This window comes from Diuraphis noxia, unplaced genomic scaffold (genome assembly GCF_037042655.1).
Source record: "Diuraphis noxia isolate RWA-SAM2 unplaced genomic scaffold, SU_Dnox_SAM2 contig0004, whole genome shotgun sequence".
In the NCBI taxonomy this organism is placed as follows: Eukaryota; Metazoa; Arthropoda; class Insecta; order Hemiptera; family Aphididae; genus Diuraphis; species Diuraphis noxia.
In genome coordinates, this window is record NW_028301714.1 from 3,157,059 (window position 1) to 3,174,663 (window position 17,605).

At 29.3% G+C, this 17,605-nt stretch overlaps 1 protein-coding gene across 2 annotated transcripts in view; it reads right to left on the reverse strand.

Moving 5' to 3' along the window:
* The window catches only part of LOC107167977 (uncharacterized), a 59,498-nt gene that overhangs the window by 22,410 nt on the left and 19,483 nt on the right, over positions 1-17,605 (reverse strand). The window contains exons 2-5 of one of the 2 annotated variants that reach the window (XM_089225282.1): positions 13,189-13,299; positions 8,949-8,985; positions 2,923-3,092; positions 1,273-1,458 (exon numbers count right to left, since the gene is read on the reverse strand). In XM_089225282.1, coding sequence (XP_089081408.1) covers positions 1,273-1,458; positions 2,923-3,092; positions 8,949-8,985; positions 13,189-13,299 — 504 coding nt within the window. Of the gene's footprint in view, positions 1-1,272; positions 1,459-2,922; positions 3,093-8,948; positions 9,510-13,188; positions 13,300-17,605 lie in introns of those variants that run through there. The other variant, XM_089225281.1, reaches the window with a different exon arrangement.

The window sequence follows — 17,605 nt, forward strand, 5'->3', positions numbered from 1 at the left end:
TTCATTATCACGGGCCTATTGTCCTTAGTACGAAAAGTTAAATGAATCAAAAACTATACTTTTTCGGGTTTTGATTTAGAATTTATAAGTAGGTGCATCAACATTTCAAAAAAGTCATCCGAGTAACTATTTGTTAGAAAAAGATAGGATTTACGTTGGAAATAATGGTTCACCACAGAACAATGCTTAAATGGCAATATGGCTATTAAATCTAATATTATGAAAATATAGTTCTTAATAGTAATAAATCTACTTAAAAATTCCAAAAATTAAAATTTGAATAATTCATTAATAAAGGGAAAACATAGGAGGATCATGCTTGGTGAATCACTCTGTATATAATAGTTAGTCAGGTATAGCCGGTATAGGTAGTGCCTATATCGTGTTTTGTACAATGACATTGCCGTACGAATAATGTATGTTTGATGACGAATATTATGCAACGTTCATACATATTATATCCACAGCACTTAATACATTATACATATATATACATACGATATCACTGCGACATTTGAATAAATACGATCATCGAAGTATATAGAGCGTAACGAATATAATACTTGCGTATTATAGCGCCAGTCACGTACGTGTTATAGATCAAAACTGACAAAACTTATAACATCGCACAGCATATTATGTAGGCAATCATTGCAGGACGTTCACAGGATATGCGACGCGATGTCAATGCACGATACAACGCATAATGGACGGTTTCGAAAGAACTTGAAAGAAATTGAACACCTATTATGATAATATATAATATTATTATTATTATACGTCTTGCGCGTCATAATAATAAATAATAATATTTGTATACGATTCTTCATTATAATTATATTATTAAATATTTTATAATATTAATAACGAATTAAATATATAGCGGAATATATACTATTAGACATGTTGAACAATTTAAACGATTTTTAGACAATAAATCTGTTTGGTTTTAATGGTTTCCGGTAATAAAATTGTCGAACACTATACTTTATATTTTAATTAATTCACGACATATCAATTTAAAAACACATAATATCTGTTCACACGTACGACGGACTCATGTACGTCAAACAGATTTGATTTTGAATGAACAATAAATCACAATAGTTTCTGATGTTTTATATGCAAATCATACTTTTGTATACTTATAAGTTATAACTACAATGGTATATATTTAATATTGCGGTTTTAAATTGCAGATTTTGTATCGTGAGCGAATATATCAATGATGAAATTGTATAATAATATATTATTATATTAATGTTTACGAACCTTATCGCTAATATTTCCTAGGTGGACCACATCCTCTGTTTCAACAAGCTCTTCTTTTTCTTCTCGACTTTTGATTTTTTTCTCTCGAACTTCTTTCAATAATGATGGGTTACCCTCTAATGAGGATATTCTCACGACCACTTCTTTAGTATTTTCTCCGTCGCCTTCGTCACCCAATTGACGATGCTAAATAAAATAGTAAAATATTATAATTAGATTAATATCGATCTTTATAATATTGTTATTTAATTATTTCACATGATTTAATTTCAGTACTTTTTTCAAACGCTATTGTTTAATTAATCTATAATGGTTAAAACCTTTTTGTTCATTTATATGATATCATTTATGCCAAGACATCGCGGTCAGCAAAATATCTTCTAAAACGATCAGCAATAGTATTTAAGAAAAAAAATAATTCGAAAAACTACGAAAGACACTACTGAAAGCGGTGTTGGTGTAATAAATAATAATTTGTATATTATATTATTATAATTTAAAGGTGTGCGTTAAAACCGAAAACGAAATACGTTGTTAATAATAAATTATATTATTCCGATCACGTCTCGATTGTAAATTCCGAAATAGTCACCATATGACATTCACCTTCATACTAGCTCGATTTCTTGCAGGATCATCGCTCTTAAGGAATGCAATGGTGTTACAGTGATTCCGAACGTGACAGAGTGAATGGACGGATTAATAATTATAATGTAATAATGAATAGGTAAAAGCCGGCTCAAGACAGCGGCCAAAAACAATAGGACCGTTCGCTGAACCCTATACTTTATGTTGTGTATAAATTGATTTTTTTTTTACTCTGATATGTTTGTATACCAACCTGGTATCTACCTGCCTACCACTGTATACTGTTACCGTGTACTCATACGTAAATAATAATTATTAATTTCGTACACGATAACTATACAGCCTATACACATGTAATAGTGTGTTGAATGCACTTGGCACATGTTATATTTATTATATATTATTTTTGATAATATCTACCTTTCACTGTACATACCGAGAACGAATATAATTATTCTGATCTAATTTAACTTGTTTTGTGTGATGCTCTGATGTGATATCCGCGTGAAAAAGACTAATCATAATTCTCATTATGTTATTATACGCTAAGAAATCGTAATTATATTACCTCGCGAGGAGCCTGAAGATACATATATTATGTATGTAGTATGTACCTGTACAATAATAGGCTAATACGAACGAATTTGCGTTTTACCGAGACTGGTTTAAAATGTCTTTTCAGTTCTATACACATTATAGTATAATAATATATATTATTGTAAGCAATTTTTAATAAGAATCGATATATATATATATATCGTAGCCAATCCACTCGAACAGAGTAAGTCTAGCTGTATGGTCGTGTAAGTCGTGTGTGGAGATCACCGATAAAGTCGACAAGCTTTATTATAATATGAGAATGCTGAATAACGTGAATACGTTGCGAGAAATTTAAATACCTACTTTAAAATGTTTTTTTAATTTGTTTTGTGATTGTATGAAGTTAATTTCAATCTTGTGGAGAATGTAGAAAACAATATTCTAAATCAATGATGATGGTGTTTAAATTTATTATAATCGGTGCAGTTAAAGTGTTTGAGTTAGCGTGTTAATTGGAATTACTTCGGTTTGTTGATGTTCCTGTTTTTCGGTATCTTCGGTCGTGTTGGTCGTAACGATTGGTCCAGAGTCCTCGACGATTTTACCGTCTTCCAAAACAACTTGTCTTTTAACTCTCGTTTCGATTTGTTTTTTTGTAGTCAATTCAACTTTTTTCTTAGTCACCCACTCTTCTGAAATCGTGAAAAAAACACAAAATGAATAACGAATATAAACAAGTACAATGATCAATGGGCTGAAAAAACTGCAGAGCACACAGAGCTATATGTACATATAATATAATAGTATATATAATTATATAGGTCGAGTAGTGCAGCAGCAGTAGACGCGGAAACGGAGATATTTACAATTGCCCACACATTTGTATAATAATACGTATATAATACATAAACGGGCAAATTGCACTTTCTTTGACAAATTACATATTGCCGTGTATTCTCGGTTTGGAAACATTGTGTCCACAAGTCCATACACACACACACACATACATAAATATATTATAATATACTATACGTAATAATGGTGTAGTGTACATATATATACGAACTATAATATAGGCTAGACTAGGACCCTATTAATCTGTCAACCGGTATAGTTATGAAATTTTATTAATGAGTATATATACTGCTTCGGCACAAGCGAAAATATATTAGGGGCAAACGTTTTTTTTCCTTCTTTTGTGCACACCATTTTGTACACTTCGAATGACTATAAATCAAAATTGAAAGACATATTATTAAAAGATTTGATCTACCACCTGATTTTTCGTACGCGTAAAATTGTCACAATTTATTCTGTTGATGAAATTATGTCGACATACCGTCGTAGTCAAAAACATTTGGCTAAAAACTACTTTATAAATACGTTATATCTATATATGTAAGACTGTATATACATTTACCGTATACGCCTATATTTATATACACAATTTCATACTCCAACAGATGATTGTTTTAATTTATAAACAGTATACTGCAGTTGAGTTGTGAACGATTGCGTGTGTTTGTTAAATAAGCAACTATAATTATATAAGGGTAAAAGAGTGTAATCATGTCTGGTATTTTGTCTAATACATTTGTTTAAATTTGTTTTTTATTTTTTATTATTTTATATGATTTCTGACCTTCAACAGCGACATCTTAAGCACGTTTTCTATTGTCTAAACACTATTAATAATTATTGTTTAAAGTGAGAAAATGTTTTTATCACATCATAGAGTAATAAGTCAAGCGTACCTATATCATATAATATGTTATAGGTACATGCATAATATACAAAACTGTCTACCTATATAACTAACAATTTCCTTCAGACGTAGGAATGACGATTTTTTCTCATCGATAGCATTAGAAGGGTGTCGTGTATCCATGTTTAGTAGGGATAATGTATATTTTATTATAATTTTCTGCGATGAATAAAACATTCACACGTAGCCACTAGCCACGTAAGTAATATAATAATAATTATTATTATCGTTATTGTTTTTTTTTTCGTACTCATTGGATAACAAACGTTTTGACTTCATATAGAGGCCTTAAAAACATAACAATTTAACAATACCACGGAGAAAGTACACAATGCTGTTCAAAAAACGCTTCAGACGAACCGATGTTCGAGATGCTTCCGCATGAGATACATTGTGGTAATATGCTAGCAAGTATGCTAATTTTAAACTATAATAGTGTATGTAATGTCACAACAGTATATTTAAGCGATAATAATAAACAACTGTTATCCTTATTTTCTATAAACAAACTTTGTGTTAGGTACCTATTTACTGGGTTGGGTAAATTTTTGTTGACTAAGCATCATATATATAAAATAGCGTGTGATTTTTTTTCCTTTTCGAAAACTGGTCAAAGTAAAAACTATAAAATTTATAATAATACGTATGTAGTGTAACATAAAATTATTTCATAAGACCTATTAGTTTTTCGAGTTAGTTATATAATTTTTTTTGATTTAAACAATGTATTTTATTATTATTATTATTATTATTATTATTAGAGAATAAACCAGAAACAAAATAAAATAAAAATCTAGTTAAATTAGATCGTTTGCTGTATCGAATTACTCTTTAAAATAATTCGATAATCTATGTTAGTTAATCGTATATTTGTATGTAACCGGTTACAATCAGTATGATCCTTGTTTTTTATAATATGTTTTATGTTTAATGTTTATAGATCGTAGTTACGTCGATGAAATGTAATCGTAAGCATGAAACGGTAATTAATTATCGATTTAAATAAAGTAATAATAATTCTGAAATAATTTCAAACATGTATTTTAAACTTTTAATTTAGTTTTGTCTGACACAAATATTACTACCTAAACTATATATTCACTATTCTTAAAAACAATTTAAATTATAAATATCTGACTGTTCCTGATTTTTTAAGACACAAAACTTAGACCCTTTAGTACTAAAGAATGTTAAGATATGTGTGTGTATAACGTTTATTTCATGTTATTTATAGCCACTGATAGTTAGCTGGTGGACGGTGGTTACTGTTTGTAATAATGTAAATGTATATAAACCATATTTAACAAAAGAGTTAATTGCACACCATGCAATGATTGCGAAACACAAATAAAAACAGATTTTTATCCATCTAGGTACGTCACGAATATTAATAAGCTAACGTGCAAGAAATAGCACATTGGTGATTTTTGCTTTTATTCTCGTTACTCTGATACATAATTCCTAATATGATATTTTCTCTTTCATTCTTAAGCTGTTTAGTACTAATCGATGACCCGTGAATAATGTTTATTCGAACATTTTTTATCTTTAATTAATTTTTAATCCCATGTAATAATATGTAAAACTTGCACACTAGCACACTACAATACATTGTAAAATATATAATACATACAAAATCAATAAATATACATAGATCCATGTAGTTTATCTTACTTTTTATACAATTTATAATAATAATTGTCATGGTACGCTGATCTTTACTGATTCTAAGCCACAGACGTTTAATCTCCATAAAACCACCAACACCCAGTTTAGTATAACTGGCATTAGGTCAGTGAGATTTGACACCCATATTTTTTAAATCAATTATTGGCTAATAATATTTTATTCAACTATAATGGCGTGCTTATTCGTCCGGGGAAATATTGAATTTATTTGAGTTTCAGTAATTTCACTTAAGTACCTATAATTTTTAGTTTCTTTTCAGATCTAACGATTTCAACAATTTAGTTATTATCGACGAGTAGGTTATAGGCGTTTGCTATTTAATAATATAAATTGGTGACTTAAGGTCAAATACATCAAAAATGTATTAAATATTATATTATAAAAAATTTAAAAATCGGAACTCTACATTTTTTAATATATTAAGTATTAATCAAATATATAATGTCATCGATGTCAAGTTCGAAGTAATATAATTTATTCGTAATACTATTGTACCTAAGTATTCTCACTATTATGAGTTTGAAAATAGCTTACATTTTTAAAGTTGTTTACTTTGTGTGATGCAATTATTACAAATTACAAATATAAAGTTAAAATACAAAATGTTCAAAGAACATATCTGAAAAACTGCAAAAAACAGGAATGTGATAGATACGCGTGTTTTATATCAATGTATTATTTCATAAATTATAAATGCATACTTTTTAACAAAACGTTGTGTCTTTCAATATTAATTATTATACTTATGTATACAAGTTGACAATTCGTACAAATGTTATTATTTAACCTACTTTATTTGGTGCAAAACATTATTCTTGCTTAATATAAGTAAACAAACAATTTCATAATAATAAAAATATATTTATAGTTGTATTACTAATATCTAAGATAAACATATTATACATAAGAGATAGAGAGATAATAGCTAGAGTAGCGGTAAACATTCAACTACATAATATATGATATTATATGACTATATGAGTAATTAATAATATTAATTATAGTTTAAAATATTTCACGAGGGTTAACAGATTGGAATTAACAGCTAAATCAAATATACCAGCTATAACTATTTATTTAAATTCAATATGCGTTTCCGGTGACTTTTCTACTTGTATGAATGAATTGTATTTGCTTTTAATTATAATTTCTTAATTTCTAGTAAATTTGAAATGTTGGAAAAAAAACGGCAGGTCTTGATCCTATATAGGTACCTAAGACCTAACTATTATAAGTATGATGAAGTTAAAATATGTATAGCTTTTACAGTTACGTACGCTCGTATATTTTATTATTATTAAAGATTTTATTTTTTAGCAATAAAATAATAAATATTAATCATGTGTGTTATATTTAAACCTCAGAACAAGAAAATGTATACCTACTCGGTGACCGGTGTAATATTGTATTGTACGTGTTTTATTTTATTTAATCACACATATATTTAAAAGCACCAGCTATTCGAGCACTAATATAAATTGATAAAACATATTATTTTATTTTACTGTCAACATTTATTCCGAATCTATTTCACTATTTTATCTTATTCGGTAACAATTGTACGTCATTCTGGACGCTGTATAATTTTATGAGTTCATTTTAATTTTTATTACAGTCTTTTTTGCGAGTTCAACGAAACTTTGATGTGAAGGTATCATAAATATATATGGTTAAAAATTACCATATTCATAGTAGCATAATCGTATAGATTTGGGATCGTATTTCGCGTTTTCTCTTGTTTTCAAAATGTTTAATATTCATCTCGTGTCACGGATGTGCAAAGAACATTATTATTATTTCGAAAATTGTTTATCGATATGATGTACTGACGCCAGCATAATGAATTCGTGTACGTGAAACGATTTCTAAAGTCCAATGGATTTGCGTCAGACACGCAATATCGAACTGGTTGAAAATATTTTTATTTGATTTAAGGCACGTTGGTGGTGTATTCACCTGTAAATTGTGATCAGTAAATCTATGCCATCACAATCGATCAAAACATGTGGTTGAGTCTGCTTTTTTGACGGGTATGCAAATTTAAAAATAAACATTTTTGCACTAATGACACTAACATTCCACATGGGGCAAAAACTTGAATAATTGACCACAGCATTTAGATTTATTGACGTTCTATTTATTGCGATTTGTAATGGTCAATCGTGGCCAGTTCTGTACCTATATTATTTATAGGTCTGTGTAGTCGTGAATAGGTACCTACTATATGAAAAACGCACTTACACTAACGAGTTCAACGTTAATTATGTTCACGGTTAGACGCAGATGTTCCTGGTACATATCTTAATTGAATTTTTAAGAAAAAAATAAAAATTAGTAGAAAATGTGAACATCATTACTCTCAATAATAAGTATTATGTGTTATAATGATCTTGCCATCTGAGATACCCATCGAAGTAAACACTTTGAGACCAATATTAGTTTGAAATCGTATAAAGTGTAATAAAATCCGTAAGTGTACAAGTTTTAGTTTAATATATTATATTATATTATGCCGTATACTTTGCATTAAATCTAGCGTGGGATTGGTTTTTAGTTTTATTATGCATAGAGAATAAAGAAAATTAAAAATATTTTAAACACTTCATGAATCACATATTTTAAGAAAAGAGTAGGCTTATTTTTTTGGTTGAATGCAAAATACAATATCATACATTTTTAATCATACGTTTTAATTTTAAATTCTTATTTTATAGGAAATATTTATTTTGATCGAATTTTTTTGAAATGTATTTGAAGTACTCGTTAAGTACCTACAATTATTGTGTTTTACTCACCATTTGTGGGACTCGGTAAAATACTGATATGATAATAATTCAAAGTTTTAGGGTGTAAGCCAAGATTTTTGCAGAACCCACACGAACAGTTATGCTTATTATAAGTTAACTCTACCGACATGCGTCTCTATACATATACTATAGAGGTGTACATAATACATTATATGTTTATATCTAAGTTTTTGATCTTAAAATATAAATACACAATATTATATCTATCTAGCTATTATCAGGTACGGTGTATAATAAATCATAAATGAACTAAAATGATTATAATACAATCATAATATCGGTCTTACCTTCTTTGGTGGTGGCAATCAGATTATCCGGATCGACCTGCGAACAATAATACGACGAGTTATCAGACGACACGAACGATATGGATGTGGTCGATGTGGACCTGTCACCGGGGCTCTTGGCCGGGTCGACAACTTTGCCGGACTTCCCAGCCCCATTATCGGGCGAAGCAGGTGCAGGCACGATGAGTATGACTACCATTCGAAAGACGTATAAACAAAATACCTATATATTATGGGCTATGCGTTTGATTTGCAGGTCGGACCAGCGATTTACCGACGATATTCCATAACGTAACGGTCGTAATAACAGCACATCGCGTGGGAGGTATGCATATTAAACGATTAGGTATTATATTATTATTATACAACGTAGTAAAAAACGGTTTTGAGACGGTATTACAAAATAAACACATAAGAAAGTACGACGACGACGATTTGACCACCGCGTGACACCACACACACACACACACACACACCGACGGCGACTACAACGACGATAGAGGGCCCAGAGGGGTCGGACGCGATTATTTTGCCGCCAACGCGCGAGCGACGGGTTAGCCGACGGACGGACAGACTGCGCAGAGTACCGTGGCCGAGGCGGTATCCTCCTCTACCGCGCGCGCGTTCCATCCGACACGAGCGCTCGCGCACTTCCACTTTCTACCTATACACGAGTACGCGGAGTACGACACCACACGCTCATTCACTTTTTGCCGGTCGAGGATGAACTACGATTTCGTAGGGTTTTTATTTTTCTATTATCACAGTTTTTGTTTCCGTTTTACGGAAACGCGTGTCGGTGAGAAAAAAATGGGCGCCGGTACGACACAATCAATGCACTCTATTCACATCACTCGCAAGTTATTACGCGACGCATAATAATAATAATATGGATACCTAATTCACGTAATTCTGTTTTTCCGTATTTTCGACGAGCCGCTGCAGTTTCGAGGTCAGATCGATTTTTTTTAATCGTTTCGTTAATTTATACAATCATACGTATCAAGACTTGACTATACAGGGTGATTCACCAAGTGACGAGCATGTTCATACCCATTTTTTTTTAATAATACCCACATTATTTTTTCAAATTCTGTAGGTTGATTTCGATAATTTAAATTTTAATACAATTTAAAGAATCCACTGTGTGTCACCTTCTTTTTTTGAAATGTTGATGTACTATTACTTACATATCTAGATAAAAATTCGAACAAGTAGTTTTTGAGTTAATAAAAGTATAATAGTCTTTAAATATGGTTTTCCTAAAAATATGAAACGTAGATTAATTATTAATATTGATAGTTAAAATTTTTAAATCATTTTAGCCCCCACACGTTTTAAACCTATTATCATGAACTTATAATATTACCCTAGCTTAGTAGATACACAAACTTATATATAACTCAAAAATTAAAAGTTCGAATTTCAATTCGGATAGGCGGTACATCCTGATTTATAAAAAAATCATAATTAATAATTAATATTTTGTACGGAAAAATTATAATTCGTATTAAAAAAGTAGTCTTTATCCCCACAGAACACCCCTATTAAATTGTGTAAAAATTCTAAGAATTTAAAAATATGGCCCTCGATTACCTATATTTAAAAATTCAAAAATCAGTATTTCAATAAATAAACTATTCAAGAGATAGCTAAATGCATTTATCCCGGTGTAAACATGTTTGGAGAATAGCCCTGTAAAATATCACTTACACGCCACAATATCGACACTATTTATTATAATATATTATACGCGCATATTATAAGTATTATAATTTTATACTGGCCGCTACCACTTTTTCATGCACAACCGGAAACTCAGAATTCCGGTATACTAAACGCCACGCGGTGTCTGTAGTTTATAATATACTCGTATTATTAGAAGTCCATGGCGGTATCTGACCTGTTGATCGAGAAACGAGTCACCGCAAGTATAAAGGTCGACGCGGGTCCCAACTTCGAAGCGTCTACGAGGTTTTAGATTTTAATGCCTACCCTACCTATAATAATCATTTTATGTGTCACATATGGAAATGGAAGACTAAACGAAATCCCAATATTAACTGCATGCATGCCATTACATTCACCCTAGTTTGCCGATGGATTTTCGAAAACACATACACAACACAACACAATAATATAATATAAGTAAAATAATATATTCAGAGCCTATACGTTTACGATCTTAATTTCGAATAACTGCAGCATAAACTGTGGTTTGCGATGCCGGAGCTTTAACTCAATTATATGTTTGGAAAATTAATTGCGATTCATTCATATTCATAAAAAAAAAAAATTATCTCACATTTAATTGTAATTTGAAAATATTTATTTTATTTTTATATTTTTTTGGACAGTTGTTGTAATGATGTTAATTTAAACTTGCACAATATTATTAGTGCACGAAACTACCGAGCCCTTATGATATTATTCAGAACTATTGCAGAAAGCATGTGGTATAATATTATATTGATGAAATCATTCTCAGTAGTTATTTATACACTGAAATTCTAAGATCTAATATGATCAATACTGACACAATTTACCTAAATAATCCTCAGTTTTTAATTTTCATATTGTTTGCCAGGTTATGAAATATAATATTATAGGCAACAGCAGGTAACTATTAATTACATAGTAATAGAAGTATTAGCTACTAAAATATTTAGTTACGATTAACTAAGAATTTTAATTATGTTGATTGTCCATGTGTTTCCGCGTTGTTGACTTTAACAATTTACAAATTAAAACAAAAAAAAATTAACAATCAAAAAAACTGCACCCAGGGCGTTTTCGAGAAAAAAATCCATCGTTTACATGCCCGTCCCAGTGGCTCACCCGAACCACGGTGGACTGCCCAACGCTTTAAGCAGTATGTTCATATTTTTTTTTTCAATTAACTTGTACGGCTATAATAATTGTCATTAAAATATGGTTATAGAGGTACCCAGTTATTTTTCGTAAGAATTTACGTGACATACCATCATACGGGTTTTTATTACTATACGTATGATACGGTAAATTATGTTGATTTAGTACCTATACAACATAATAATATGCACAATGCTGTTTAATACTATCCAATAAAATACATTAACGTACGCATAACAGAGTCATAGAACTTTGGTATAATAGGTAGAAACTGGGTAAGTACTTAAAACAATATAGAAATATAGACATATTATGCTAAACTAATATTATAAAATACTCCACAGGCTAGGTATATGATATTAGGTACGAGCGGATTGTAATAAAAAATAAAAATATGGGCTAAACAATAAAATATTTGCCATGTTATAAACGTGAATAATATTTTGAACAACTAGAAAGTGTACAAACAATAAGCCGATGTGTTTATACGGGTTAAGCATTTGGACATGTTATCTTGGAGAATGTTATGACACTTTACAAACCGCATGTATTTATAATTTATATATATATAATGAAAACGACACATTATTCAAATTATGACCTAATAATTAATATTTTATAGGGATTATATTTCTTGTCTTAGTAGCCCTCAGGTCATAGATGTCATATCATCTGAAATTTCCCTTAAGAAATTATACAACATTTGGTTTAAGCATTTTTGTAACCGTTAAGAATACCTAAATCATCATTTAAACATTCTGAATATTCGTCATAATTCTACATTAATAATTGGACAAATTCATAAATTCAATTGAAATCAATGACGTCGATGATAAATAATTACGATAACGATAAATATATATAGAAAAAGCTATAATAATTATGTTAAATAAATGTTATTTATTGTTATATAGGTACTATATTTTTTATGGAAAATAAAAATTAGGGAGCACAGACACTTAGTAGCTCAATCGTCAGTAATCATAATTTATTTTATTACCTCCTTTCTCAATATAATATAATGTTATTTTACCATTTATTTCATAAATGCGGCGTAATTAATTATCAATAAAAAGTTAAAAGTTGTAAATATTTAGAAGTAATTAAACATTCTAATTTATCTATTTTATGAGAGTTATGTTCTTTCGAAAAGTATAGTCATATCTTGTGCCTGCGTTCAAGTTACTGCTGCTTAACTTGAACAGTATACTTCATCCGTTTTATATGATTAGGTTTAAACACAAGATTGAGTTAGGTTAGGCTGACCTAACCTAACCCAACCTTACCATGCAGTTAATAGATTAAATTAGAAGACGGTCGATATCTATTATTGTCGTCATAGTCTAGTCTGATTATACGTGTAAATTACCAGTTCTAAGTTTTCCGGAGGTTTTGCTTCGTATCTTCTCACGGACAAGGCTTTCCTGTCACCGTCGGCAGATGTTCTGAAACCAACGGTCCTGCTTGTCACTTCAGTCATCTGAAACATTCGACGGTTTAATTTAGCCCAGTGTCACTACATAATATATACATATATTTGTATTATATTTAAATATATATATATATATATATATATATATATATATATATATATATATATATATATATATATATATATATATATATTATATGAGTAGACGAGTAGTGAACCATACACGGCGAGTGGTAAGTATATAATATATAAGAAATGTTCCGGGCCGTTAATGCCGGAACGGTGTTTGTCCTCGTGTAAATACGAACAAAAAAAATAGTAACTCTTCTTAACAGAGGCACATGAGATCATACAACGGACATGTGGATCCGTTGTATTAAATTTTGGGTGAAAAGAGTGAATTATAGTAGGTATATAATAGGCACTCATAATAATTACGCGAAAACAAACAATAAACCGACTGCATAATATGTGTTGGGTAATCATAATAATATCCTTTTTATGTCTTTAAACAATAATTGTACATTTATATTAGGTATATACCTAAATACCTTTATAGAAATCTGATAATGTTGATTTCGCTTAATAGACCTGTGTGGTGTCCCAGTGGTCTTTAGAGTTAAATGGGATTCTAAATCTATGTCCGGCAAAAAAAATGTCACCAGTTCCTGATATACATATAGAAAGAGCCGGGTACTTCAATAATCACCTATTGGTAGATAATAGTGGACACCAAAATTAGTTTGCATTGATAGAGAATTTCCAAATATTGAAAATATTTATTGGTGTATTGCTACGAATGACGATTAACACTGTGTTTCGTTAAATTACGTGTTAAACCATAGACATATAAAACAATATGTCTATGGTTTAAACGACTGATGTAGGTTTTCAATTGTTCTTATTGTGTTTTGAAGTTGATAATATTGCCTATTGTATCATAAATCATAATATATAATCGCGATAAAAGCAAATCAAAACCCGACGAGGACGTTAATGAAGTAATCGCATCACACTGTCTACTGTGAGCAGAACAATTTTTCTTAATAAAAATAATGATGGCAAATTACGACGATATAAAATCGTTTTTAAGTGTAGGTAGGCATAGATATATGTGCGACATTGTAACGTTTAGCGAACGATGTTCAGCAATTGACAGTGAGCAACCGTAATACGTTCGCTTAAAAGGTAATTATCAAATGGTAGTCAAGGGGCAATAATAATTACAGTTGATGCTCTGTTCACGTGCGAACGAATAGGTTGTGTTTTTTTTTCTTTACACAAGTTTTTTTTCTTCGACACAATGAGATTAAACGTGTAATTATTATTACGATGCGTATAATAATAATTATATATATACCTACCTATGTCCTATGGCACGTAATTTCTTTTCTTTTAAACGCATTTCTTCAACGCGTATTAAGGAAGTGTATTTTAAAAGTTAGTACATAATAGTATATGAATACGATTCTAAATTTTCTTAATTTATTATGAAATCACTTTTGAGCGGCGATTCAAATAAGAATAACTCGGTAATATGAAGGCTCATTAAATATACACGTACCGTCGTACATGGTATAGAAATTATAGTTCGAAGTGTAATAATGCCTGTAAATTATTCAAAATAAATAATTATTATTTGATTCTCGGTCTTGATCCTTTTTGTTTACAAGAAATTCCCAGTACATCGGATAAAAATAAGTTATTAAATTAATTGTGCTTTGGGAAAGCTTGAAAATTTTAAATTGTTTTCTTGATTACCCATATTCAATCATAAGCTATTATAGATTTCAGTGGTTTTAGCAAAATATAATTTACAGGGCCGTAGCTGGGGGGGGGGGTTAAATATACAATATACAATATTATAAATTAAATTTATTAGTTGCAAAATATTTCAGTTAGGGTTGAACCCCTAACCTAACTTAGCCCTTACCGGTTGACCCCCCCCCCCCCATATACGGTCTTGATAATTTATATAATATATAAATAAATATATATTTAATACGAGTATAGATTATGTTTTTGGACGGGGCACAACTTTTTTCCCAACCGATTTTTGTAACGCATTGTTTTATTGTAATAGAAATTTAAATAAAAAATTAAAAAATTAAATTCTTTGCAAAATACGTAGCACACTACTAGATATTTTTTCAATGCACTATACCCAAAAACATGTCTATGAATTCTCAGTGTTCCTTGCAGACGAAAAATACCTAGCATAATACATGCTACTTATTATAATATAACTAACGGATTTTTTTTTTTTATTTGATTCTGATAAAAAATTCCTTAAGCTCTACGATAAATTAGGTATAGGTAGGTATGAAGTACATAATTTATATTATATCTAATATAATTACCTATTATAAAATTCTCGAATCTAATAGCGACGGCGTAATAAATAGGCAATATATGTACATCTGTACAATGATACGTTAAAATCCCAGTACCATAATGAATTTATTATTTAGTAAAACATGAATAACCAAATAAAAGTATATAAAACATAATATATTTTAAACACTTTAATTTTTGCATTTAAAAGTTAACTAAGTATTTATGACTGTCTATGTTTAATTTATCTTATTATTCTAACTAACAACCTCAGATTTCTAATTTCTATAATATAGTTATGACTTATGAAGATAAATGCATTATATAAAACTATAAAACTATAAAACTATGAATGTTTGTTTTTAGTCATAAGCTAAAATAAAAAGGGCTCACAAAAATTTTAATTTATTAATAAATATAAAATAATTTGAATTAAAATAAACATTTTGTTTTATAAATTAATGACACTTTAAAAAAGAACATTTTTTAAAACTTGTTGTTTTTCCGATTTGTACTTTTCTGTTGAAATATAAAAGATCACTCGAAACAATATAAAAATAAATGATTCTATAAGTTTAGCCCAGATTTGACTTCATAGATCATTAGGTACCTATAGTATAATAATCTAACTTTTTCAGTTCAGTAAGTTTGTGAAATGTTTGTTGAGACACTTTTAATTTTTACGTCATTATTTGTAAGTACTTAAAATATAAGATCGTAAAACCGTAAAATAATAATATTTAACATTTGCGACTATTGTTGTCACATAATTTGTATTTATAATATTCTTGAATAGGTAGCAATATTTAATTTCCTACATTGTAATAATGCAATCTTACGAATGTGTCGTGTGTGAAAATTGTTATGAAAAGTTATTATCACAATAGTTTTACTTATTGCATTTTTGGATTACTGTGCCATAACACATAAATCATATACGAAGGACACACATTCGATGACAGATGTATTGTTACACGTTTGAGGTCAGCGGCACAAGACAAAGGATATTTGTATTTTCTGTGAGACAAATGAGGTATTAATTTTGGGGAGCGGGTGCAATTTCTTATATTTTTTATTCCGATGACTTTTTTCTATATTTTTAATAAGGAATGATATTAAAATCAAATCATAGTATACAGAAACATAAGCAACATGACCTCTTGGGGTCATCATCGACCACACAAGTATTAAATCACGTCTTCGATTTTATTGCAAAATAGTAGAATACTTTTTTTTTCTATTCTGTAATTAAATTCTAATAGAATTTGTACGGATGACATTTTAACAATGATAATTGCCATTTTATTGTTTATAGAAAAATAAAACACAGAAATTACTTAATACCCTGGTATTACGATTTACGAGTATAGAAGCTGAACTGTGCAGTAACAGTAATTGAGGCTTGTGGGTACAATTTATGTAATACCCGAATGTTAAGATTATTAAAGAGTGAAATGTTTTCTTTGTTCTTCGATGATTAATAAGTACTTAATAAACTGTTTGAAAATGATGTTAGGTTTTCGTATTAGTCAAGTAAAATATAATAATTACTATGTATAGCTTTGTATCAATTTTCTTGATTAGGAACAACGTGAGAATAAAACAATTGTTTTGAAAACTTTAATAAATAAGTACATCCATCTATTATGATTTTAAAAACCTCTGAAAAAATATATTTTTAAAATTATTTTACTATATGATATACAAATTATATAACTTCGATTAAACGTATTATACTATTACATCAAACAAAAGTAACTTCTTATTTTTAAACATTTTACGCCTGTTATAGTACGCATAATAATATCTTATAATTATGTACCAATACAAATCATTTAAATTGCTTGTTATAGAAATTCTGAAGACATTTTAAAGAATATTTTATATACTAAAGTAGTCTACAACAGTCTACACATTAATTATGATGTGAAACAAACAAAACTGTACAACGTGATTAATTAGTTTGTATTATAAATTATAAATTATTGCAGGCATTTAGATAAATTGATAACATAGACAA